Here is an 11209-nt window from a genome sequence, read left to right on the forward strand (position 1 = left end):
AATTAACAAAAAAGACGAGATACCGGCTAAATCTGTGAAACCAGCTACAAAGGGTTAATCCGAAGTTTTAGCCGGTAATCTGTCTTTTTTTGTAAACAAAATTTAATTTTGGGCTAAATCGTAAACTGGCCTAAAATATTAGGACTTTTTCGCAGATTTCCCTATTTGTAGTTATTTTTGAAGTCTTATGTCTGTTTTTTAAAGTTCCCAATAAGGAGCTTGAATAAATTCTTTTCAAGGTAAATGATTTAATGAAATGTGATTTGAAGTCTTATGTCTTATGTCTTTTATTACTCACCTTTTTTTTAACAATCTAGGATAATTTTATTGTTTGTTTAGAGTGTTATATCGGTACTTTCATATTTCTTGCGTTTACTTAAAACTCTTATATACTTACTTATGGTAGTAAAGTTTTAAACTCAGGAATTTGGGATTCTGATTCTGATTCTTTTGTTTTCTATGTAACTGATAGAAAGTATAATGGACAGGTAAACTAGGGGAGTTTCATGCAGCAACAAGAGAGGAAAAGCCTTATTAATTTATTAAAATTATAATAGTTATAATTTAATTTATTGAATAATGAAGTTTTGATTTATATATTTGTAGCATTCCAGACGGTTGAGCGTTCAACTATTCATCTTCGAAGCAAAAACTAAAATATGAGTTGAACTTTATCCAAATAGAATGTATCTTTATGATTTTGGATCATAGGTTTTTTTAGTTAAATAAATACCATAAAAACTTATCTTATGGTTTTATTTTACAAGTAAGTTGATGTAATAAACAAATAAAAGAAACTAAGTTGCTCATCTTGATAGTTAAAAAATTATTAAACTAATTTCAGATGAACACATGGTACAACATCCTACTTTTTAATCTTATTTCTAGCATTATAATCCTTTCTTGACATAAATAGACAAAATTGCAAGAATGGTCCTGTGGTATGTCGAAAAATGCTACTTTAGGCCAAACACGTTTGGACTAGCACCAATAGTCCAAAAGTTATCATTTTGTTGCGGTTTTGGTCCTAAACAGCTTAAAAATCTAAAAATGACGGATTTGCCATTTTCTATTTGTTTTTTGCTTTTCTTTTTGTTATTTAATTATTTTATAACTACAAAATATAAAAAATAAAATAAAATATTTCTCTCTCTTCTCTTCTTTCTTTCTTTCTTTCTCTCTCTCTCTCTCTCTCTCTCTCTCGTTGGTTGAAAAGAGATTAACGGGAGGAACCTCAATCAAAGAAGCTCAAGAAAAAGATGTATCTTCTCAATCGGAAATTCACCATAATGCTCCTGCCCCAAATCCAACTTCATCTATGAAATCCACCTTCAAGATTTGTGCATCGATTGCATTGATTGTATCAACTTCGCCCGCAAGAAATCGCTCGTCCAAAATCAATCACTGTCGCCGTCATCCTCTATCTCCTTTGCTCTGAAGACGATTTCGCCTTTGCAAACCCTACATCGATGAACATGAAAACAAACCCGACTCAGTTTGTCTCTCTTTATCAGTTCTTCCTTCACCAGTCGCCCCCTTTCTTCAGATCTATGTCCCTCCCAAACGACGGGTTGAAGATCATAGCGGTGGTGGTTTCGAGTTGCTAGGGTTTGCAGCGCCTCATTTCTTCTTCAGATTTCTAAGCAGACACATACACACAAATGTGATTCAACGAAGGCGAAGAAGGTGAAGGCAGAGAAACCCTTTCTCTTTATGGAGGTTTTCCAAAGACGACTTCCTCTCCCTTCTTCTCTGGTGACAACCTTTGCAAAAACCTTATTGCAACCCTTTATCTATTGTGGCGTTTGTGTGTGTGTCTAATGCTTTTCAGATCTATTGTGGTGTTTGTGTGTATGTGTTTAATCTCTTGTTGGTGTTGTTCGAGTTTGTGTGTGTATTTAATCTATGTGTGCGTTTGTGCTAAATCTATTGTAAAATTGATGGATGTTTGTGTTAATCTATGTGTTTTCATCAAATTTCATTTGTGTATGTGTTCATCTTATTTAGTGTGTATATGTGTTCATCTTATTTAGTGGGTGTATGTGTGTGATTATCTGATATGATCTGATTTAGTGTATGTATGCGTGCGTTTATCTGATCTGATTTTGTGTGTGTGTTCATCTAATCTGATTTAGGTGGAGATGAAGATGACGGACTGTGGTGGTGGCGAGTGGTGGTCGAACGGTGGTAATGGTGGAAGATTTTCTGGAAAGTGACTTTTCCTTCGAGGTGAGGGTCTGGGTTTTGAGAAGATGTTTGTAATTTGAAGAATTGATGAATTGGTTCGGTGATTGATTCGTCTTTTTTGGCTTTAACTTGTAGAGATTCTAATGTGTTTTTTATGGAGAGCTCGGTGAGGAAGATGATGGAAGAGAGGGTATATTGGCTGTTATCTTGAGAGAGAGAGAGAGAAAGAGAGAAAAGAGAGAGAAATATTTTATTTTATTTTTTATATTTTTTAGTTATAAAATAATTAAATAACAAAAAGAAAAGCAAAAAACAAATGGAAAAGGGCAAATCCGTCATTTTTAGATTTTTTTTAAGCTGTTTTGGACCAAAACCGCAACAAAATGATAACTTTTGGACTATCGGTGAGTCCAAACGTGTTTGGCCTAAAGTAGCATTTTTCGACATACCACAGGGACCATTCTTGCAATTTTGTCACATAAATACAATCCTTTTCTGACAGTTACGAAAATTTGATATTTTTTAGCACTTTGGTCTTTTTTTTCTGCACTTAGATCCTTCTTAACAGTTTTAAGGGGTACAAGAGATCAAAGGTTAGAGATGTTTCCACGGTATCATATAGATGATTTTGTAATTTTATTTTTCGAAAAAATTCATATTAGTTACAGTTTTGAACTTAAATTCACTTGATTGTATTTTAATGGATTGTTATTTCTTTTATTTATTCCTATAATTTGATAAATTTGTTATAGAACAGCTATAATATTAACAAATGAAAGTAGAAATGGATGTCTTTTCCGGTAGGTTTTATTTTTATTTATTTATTATTATTATTTTGCATATATGTAACTTTTAATTGAACCCAGTTGGATATTGTGGTTTTGTTTTAGTTAAAGATAGACTTTATAATTTATCAATCATAGTTTTGTATGTGAAATATATTTTATCAATCATGTTTTCCATTTCTCATCATTTATCAATCATGTTTTTAGCATTATACCATTGTCTTATATGACTAAAATGAATGTTTTTAGCATCTGTTTTAAAAAGTTACTTTATTGATGTTTCTAATTCCCCGTTAATTCATTAGATATATTTAGTAATATAGTTTATAGCTTGGTTAGAAATACAAAAAACAAAAAAAAAAAAAAAAAAAAAAAACCCCAATGATTTATCATTTTTCCTCGGTCCTAAGTTTCTACTTTTTAAGTTTAAGAGTCAACACATACAGACACACACAAACACACACACACACACACACATATATATATATATATATATATATATATATATATATATATATATGTGTGTGTGTGTGTGTGTGTGTGTGTTTGTGTGTGTCTGTATGTGTTGACTCTTAAACCTACTTTTATATATATATAAAAGTAGGTTCATGCGAAAACATAAATATTGCGCGAAAACGTGAAAATAGATTTTATCTAAAAAAAATCAAACACATTGACTATAAAAATTAAATTTATTTGCAATAAATTAAAGATAATAAGTTTACATTGAATTGTGTTATGATAATATAGATTTAAAGGCTATTTTAACAATTATTTTTTTTCACGTCCTTAAACACTTTTAAATTCATGTTTTCATAATAAAAATGTCAAAAATCATGTTTTGATAATATGAATCAGTTTCTCATATATCATCGTTTACCATCATGTAAATCGAAGTTTGGATGAATTATAATCCAAAATATAAGGTTGAGGTGACACAATTTCATAGTTTTTTCTTGTTTTCGTGTTTTCGCAAGTTATTTGCATTTTCGCATTAACTCTCCTCTCTCTCTCTCTCTCTCTCTCTCTCTCTCTCTCTATATATATATATATATATATATATATATATATATATATATATAAAGTTGAATGAGTGTATAGTTTTTTCTTCGATTAATCCGACCAATGGACGCTATAACACTATCTAAATATATTTAGACAACTTAAAAAGGTACGCATAAATGTGTTTTAGGCAACTTACAATGTGTTTACCGTATCACATTAAAAAAAAAAGTTTATATGAATGATATAACTGTAATTTGGTAGATTTGTCATGGTACAGTTTTATAATGGAAACAAATGAAAATAGGATTATATAAAAGAAAAAAATGAAAAGAAAGTACGATACTCTTTAGTCCAAAAAAAAAAAGAAACCAAGTTGCCGTTTTTTTGCATCAAGTCGCAAAGAAATAGAAAAAGGAAAATATATTGCTACTTAAGGCAATAAAATAAATTATTTTTCCTTTTTAGCATAACCAACAGAAAAATGAAAGTACATTGTCATTCAACACGAAAAAAACTAACTTACTATTTTTTTGCATCCGGCCATAAAGTATGTTGCTATTTAGCGTGAAAAGATGAGCTAACTTGCTATTTTGCATCATAGAAAATAAACAAAAAATTACCTTAATTTGTTATTTTAATATATTGAAATCCTCAATCAATATGTTATATTTCAAACTCATGTAATGTGCTTGAATTATAAAATGAAATATTTGTATGAAACCAACATCTATAACAAAGACCTTAATTGTATAGATAGTGAAATCTTATAAATTATGAAGACTAACTCATTTATCGGTCAACTCGTTCTCGGTATGAGTATTACACTCGTTATGGAAGTTATAACAAAAGAAATGGAAGTACTAACTATATCCTAGTAAATAGGAAATTGCATGAAAAACTAAAAAGTATTAACATGGGATTGTGGGCTCCAAGGCTTGGGATATCCATCAAAAGCTTTATTGTCTCAAAGTGTCACAAAAGCCCTGCCCGTTTCATGTATCTCATCTTTGATGGATCCGACCATGAAGGTGGCCGTAGGTATGACCAGAGAATGCCTATTAGATATTCAGATCCACTCTGACAATTGTAAAAAGATGAAATAAATCTTTGAATAGTCAGGAATAAGAGGGTAAGTATAAAAGTTCCTTTTAAAACAACTTTTTGACAAAAACAAAAAAAAAATTTCAAAAATCATAAAATTGTGACTTTTGATTTTATCACTAAAAAACCTTAAAAATTAAGCCTAATACATTTAAAAACCTTTTTTTTTACAAAAAAATCCTTCTTATGAAAGTAATTTTATAAAAAGTACTGTAAAGGACTTTTACCTTAAAAAAAGAAAAAAAAAAAAAAAAAAAAAAAATCCCAAACACACCTAAATATGCACTTTTTACTCCAAAAGTCACTCTCGATTTAGATTTCCATACCCAAAATACCCAGGGTTTGATTCGCTCCTTCCCTCGTGTTTGGCTGTTTGTAGGCAGAGCTACTGCATTCCCATTCTGAACTCAGCTCCCTACCCTCTGCCTTTAAACTAATTATCCAAACTTCCCCAACTTCTTGTTTCTTTGATGCGCCTTTTTTCGAGCAAACCCTTTTGTAGTGTTCCCATCAACGCTCTCCGATCTGCTTTCTTTAATAACAGAAACTATACACCATCCAACAAGAATCACAATCCCAATTTCAAACTTGTTACACAGTCATCAATGACGACAACCCTAAGCCCCAACGATGAAGGCGTGGCCAAGCGTTTCTGGGTTAGGTTTAATAAAGAATCGATTCTTTCTCTCTACACTCCTTTTGTAGTTTCGTTAGCCTCTGGTAATCTCAAGCTTGATACTTTTCGCCATTACATCGCTCAAGATGTTCATTTTCTTAAATGCTTTGCCCAAGCGTAAGTTTTTCTCTTTAGAATTTTGTACTTCGGGATTTCGCCAATTTAGGTTTTCGGTAATATGGATTTATGTGTGCTTCTTTTAGATATGAATTAGCCGAGGAGTATGCAGATGATGATGATGCTAAAGTTTCTATCAGTGAGTTGAGACAGAGTGTTCTTGAAGAGCTTGAAATGCATGGTTCTTTTTGCCAAGTAAAATTCTCTTGTATTTTATTATGTATAGCATTGCCTTGTTCATATGGATTTTTCTTAAAGTTTTTAATCAATATCTCAGTTCAGTAATTTTGGAATTTTATCACAGAGAAATGTGAATGCACTAGACATTTTTCTTTTGTTTCTTTAGGCCATGTAGATCAAGATTTCTGACCAGGGTATTGCATTAGTATAATAGAGTTTGATCATGGGATGCACGTGAAAACAGTTTTTGTCATATAATGTGAAAACACTTTTTTCCTGTGCATCATGAGGCATTATCTTAGGTTATGTATCTTTTTTTTTTCTGCATTTTCCATGTATCTCACCATGGAAGGATAAATTTAAATGCAAGAAACTTTATCTTAGTAGCTTGTACCATGTTACCTTGTATAGAAGTATGTGTTTCATTTGTGACACATTACATTCTTGATATGTGTTAATTTTTTTAGTAAGGTCTAGGGGTGAAATTGTGAAAACTTTGGGACTAGGCATGAAGTGTTAAGGAAATGAGGCTTTTCCCATTAAGTCCTAACTTTTTTACAAATGTGTCCTCTTTTATTTTATTTTAGTTTATGTTTAGTTAAATTTATCACACACTGATATACAAAAAAAAAAAAAAAAAAAAAAAAAAAAAAAAAAAAAAAAAAATCCAGGAATGGGGTTTTGATGTGTCTAAAGAAACAATGCCAAACTCTGCAACACTGAAATACACTGAGTTCTTGTTGGCAACAGCCTCTGGGAAGATTGAAGGCATAAATTGTCCTGCAAATCTCACCACCCCTTTTGAAAAAACAAAAGTTGCTGCATACACCATAAGTGCAATGGTCCCTTGCATGAGGCTTTATGCTTTTCTTGGAAAGGAACTTCAGTTTCTGGTTGATAAGAATCATCACCCATACAAGAAGTGGATCCATAATTATTCATCCGAAGCTTTTCAGGTGTTTCTTTTTCTTTCTGTTGTGGCACTTCATATGACTTGTTTCATTGATGGATGTTTTTCTTGAACATTTATTTAGGCAGCAGCTTGCCAGACTGAGGAGTTGCTGGACAAGTTAAGTGTTTCTTTGACTGGTGAAGAGCTTGATATCATGCAAAAACTTTACCATCAAGCAATGAAACTTGAGATGGAGTTCTTTTTAGCCCAACCTCTTGATCAGCAAACCGTAGTTCCTTTATTACAGGGGCATAATCGTAAATATCATCGTGTTACGGTTTTCTCTGATTTTGATCTGACATGCACTGTAGTTGATTCATGTGCTATTTTGGCTGAGATTGCTATGGATACAGCACCAAAGTCGGATCAAACCCAACAAGAAAGTCAAAATGAAATTACCAGGATGCCCTTAGCTGAATTGAAAAACACATGGGAAAGATTATCGAGGGAGTACATGGAAGAATATGAACAGTGCAAGGAAAGTATATTAGTCAATCAAAAAGGTGAAGCATCCTATATCTTGTTAAACATAAACTATGGATTAATTGCTGTTTTCGTTTATAGTCAACAACTTTTGTGCCTTATCCTATAAGAAACAGTTGTATTTGTCTTTGAAGTGGGAGATTTTGACTATGAGGGGCTAAAGAAGGCACTCATACAACTATCGGATTTTGAGAGAAGAGCAAATACAAGAGTAGTCGAGTCTGAAGTACTCAAGGGTTTGAATCTTGAAGATATTAAACATGCTGGTGAATGTCTTATACTCCAAGATGATTGCATGGATTTCTTTCAAAACATCACAAAGAAGGAAAATTTAAATGTGGATGTTCATATCCTGTCCTTTTGCTGGTGTGGTGATCTTATTAGATCCGCTTTCTCATCAAAGGGTATCAACAATCTACAACTACATGCAAATGAGTTCATCTACAAAGGGATTTTATCCACTGGTGAAATCATGAAAAACATGGAGTCCCCTATCGACAAGCTTCAAGCTTTTTCCAACATTCTGAAAGAACATGACCAATGTGACAAAAAGAATCTAAGCATCTACATTGGAGACTCGGTTGGTGACTTACTTTGCTTGATAGAAGCAGACATAGGCATTGTCATTGGGTCAAATTCGTCTCTTAGAAAAATTGGGACCCATTTTGGTGTTTCTTTTGTGCCTTTGTTCTCTGGTTTAGTCATGAAGCAGAGAGAGGTTGTTGAGGGGAGGTTTTTCAGTTGGAAGGGGGTATCAGGTGTTGTGTATACAGTTTCTAGTTGGGCTGAAATACATTCTTTCATTGTTGCTTCTTGAAGTTCTACTTTAACTTGGTAGTTTTCGTATAATGTAACAAAGATGTAATTTCTTTTCTTGCAATATGAATATATGGTGTGTGTACATGTATGTGAATTTAAATGGAATGGAAATCTGTTAACATTCATTAATAATACGTGTATTGTATTGACTATAAAGATGTGACCTATCAAATATTTAAAATTTGGATTGAACCTACGAATTTGAAAAAAAAAAAAAAAAAAAAAAAAAGAAGGAACATTTTTGTAATTTACTGTAATTTTAATATTTATGTTGCCGATATTGTATAGCCAAGTAACCGCTCCAACATCACTATCAGTTGCTATAGCCGTAATCAACACCGTGACTTTCCGATGACCCTACTTATCCTGTATCCAGTGGTATAGACAAAAATAATGGTGACACTTTTCATAATAAGTCATTATTTTCTATTTATTTAAATAGTTTTAATTATATTATTTCAGATTTTCGTTTTGATTTTTTAATTATCTAAATACCGTGATTTATGTCATTCCCAAGGAAGCTACACCTTCACATGGCATACTTCACTTGTTCCATCAATTATTATCTTCCTCTTTCCAATAATTATCATTGTCACTTGGAATTTTTAGTAGCGATCGTTTTATGTCAATATCTTAATTAATTGGACAAATAGAATACAACCGTAGGTTGATTATGCAATAATCTTATTTCAATCAGGGTCAGTTTTGAAAAATTAAATATTGTCAAAGGTCTAAAAAAAAGTCTATTATCTTTATTATAATTTTTTATTTGTAGTTAAAAATATATAATAAAAAAAATTAAGTCATATACCCCCACGAGTTCAATAGCCTTAGTCCAAGTTGAATTTGAATTGTTTTTTGAAAAAATAAATTATAAATAGTTTATTATAAATTGATTTTTAATAAAAATGTTTATAGGGTGTCTAATTGGTATCAATTTAGCAACACTCAAGTTTTAAGATCTATTTTAAAAAATGTTTTTGACCTACCTTTGAAGATATCCCACATCGAACGCAGCAGAAAAACAATTCTCTATATAATTTCTTATATAAAGCAAATGACATTGTGTTTTTAGTCTTCAGCTGTTAAGCAAAATATGGATACAACCAATTCAAAATTTGTTTACAAACCTTGAGTTCGCAATATTGGTTTGAGCTCAAAAGGTTATATTTCTTGAAAATTGGTTTAACTACTCTAAAAACATCTTCAACACACTTTCATTCTTCATTTTTTCCCATTCTTCTCCAATTCTCCCCCGTTCCCCTCCCACCTCCCTTTGGGGGAATATGAATAGTATTACATCAAATATGGTGTTATACTATTCATTTCTATCAAAATGGAGATGAACTTTACGTTGTCGTTTTTAGTCTCTTTGTTATATATTTATACATTTTTAGTTCATTTGTACCTACTAATTATAATTTAAATATAATATTTAATATTTATAATATTTTGTTATATACTAAATTATATTAATTAATTATAAATATAAAATTTGTTTTTTGTTCATCAAATTCATATAAAAATTTAAATATATATTGACATTTTAAAAAACGATAACGTATTTTACAAAAACTTATAGGTAATTTGGGGCCTTTTAGCCTTTACTATACTCAGAAATCATTTTAGGGGATCTAAGCAAGCCAAAAATTTGGGGCCTTTTAGCCTTTACCATACTCAGAAATCAAAAACAGCTGAGATGAACATGTCGCAAAAAATAGAATCGGTAGAAGAATGCAATGTCGTTTCAGTTTCATGAATGTTGCGATTAGGGGTGCAAACGATCGTTGCACCCCTAGCTGCAATCGTTGATTTATTCTTCCACTTCATTTATTTTGTAGTTACCGGATTGGATTTTTTAATGGACTAAACTTTTGGATTTTGGAAAATATGGGGCCCTTTAGAATTGGGGGCCCTAAGCCCTAGCTTAAAAAACCTCTATATAGAGCCGGCCCTGATATATATATATATATATATATATATATATATATATATATATATATATATATATATATATATATATATATATATATATTCAAACACGATAACATATGCTATTAAACATGTAATTAACCTATATATTACAATAATAATCTAATAAAAACCAACAAGTGACAATACTATTATTTATTTATTTAATATTTATTTAAAAGTATGTATGTGTAATATTTTTATAAATACATGTATAATATTTATTTATAAGTTTATTATAAATATAATCTTTTGTATTTACTATTAATGTAATGAAAAAAAAATATAGATTATATATTTGTTAAAACTATATTAGTAAAGGGGTGTGTTTGACAATCTATGTAAGTTAGAATAATAAAATATACTAAGAATATATTTTTTTGGGGTAAAAATGGGATAAAAAATGGAGAATGGTTGGAGATGAAACACTATTTGCCCCATTTTTTACTCCATTTTTTGGGGGGAAATGGAGATGGGTTGGAGATGGTCTAAATGCATCTAAATTTATAAAGTTTGTGAATTGCTGGTCTGATTGGTTTTTGGTTGAACTTGGCGGTTCAATTTAACCGTAACAAAACAAATATTGTTGATTGCTTTAGTTTTTTTAATAGTTTTATTTTTAATTTGGGAACTACGTGGTTTAAAAAAAATTCAAAAAAATTCAAACTTGGGCTTGGCGGTCTCGACGGTCATAGGCGGGAAATATTTAAAAAATTCAAAATTTTGATTTTTCAAATATTTGACCAAAATTTTAAATATTTAGGGTCACCGATTAATATTTGATTAATATTTGCCTAGTCCGATTAATGCATATCGTCAGTCGACCGCCGAGCTACCGTTGAGCGATTTTTACAACCTTGCTCCAAACTCTCTCATCTCTCTCCAAGATCCAAATTTTGGGGTATTTTCGGGAGTCTGAGGAACTCCACTTTA

At 31.0% G+C, this 11209-nt stretch overlaps 1 protein-coding gene across 2 annotated transcripts; it reads left to right on the forward strand.

Annotated features, from left to right (window-relative positions):
* Positions 1 to 5377: 5377 nt before the first annotated feature.
* Positions 5378 to 8437, forward strand: LOC145068597 (bifunctional TH2 protein, mitochondrial-like). 2 transcript variants are annotated; one of them, XM_079015584.1, is made up of 5 exons: positions 5378 to 5871; positions 5958 to 6066; positions 6723 to 7007; positions 7086 to 7506; positions 7603 to 8437. In XM_079015584.1, exons 1-5 carry the CDS (start codon positions 5549 to 5551, stop codon positions 8301 to 8303), a joined length of 1839 nt encoding a protein of 612 aa, XP_078871710.1. In that variant the 5' UTR covers positions 5378 to 5548; the 3' UTR covers positions 8304 to 8437. The 2 variants fall into 2 exon arrangements, with proteins under 2 accessions (XP_078871710.1, XP_078871712.1); XM_079015586.1 differs by having other exon boundaries at positions 7621 to 8437.
* Positions 8438 to 11209: the final 2772 nt, after the last annotated feature.

Source organism: Lactuca serriola, chromosome 8 (assembly GCF_051521515.1).
Source record: "Lactuca serriola cultivar US96UC23 chromosome 8, Lser_US96UC23_V15, whole genome shotgun sequence".
NCBI lineage: Eukaryota > Viridiplantae > Streptophyta > Magnoliopsida > Asterales > Asteraceae > Lactuca > Lactuca serriola.

What these genes read in the sequence shown, in the direction of transcription:
- LOC145068597 (XM_079015584.1), top strand. Translation starts at nt 5,549, where the DNA reads ATGCGCCTTTTTTCGAGCAAACCCTTTTGTAGTGTTCCCATCAACGCT. An exon ending in ATTCATCCGAAGCTTTTCAG is followed by an intron (nt 7,008 to 7,085) that starts GTGTTTCTTTTT and finishes ACATTTATTTAG; the next exon opens with GCAGCAGCTTGCCAGACTGA. An exon ending in TATATTAGTCAATCAAAAAG is followed by an intron (nt 7,507 to 7,602) that starts GTGAAGCATCCT and finishes TATAAGAAACAG; the next exon opens with TTGTATTTGTCTTTGAAGTG.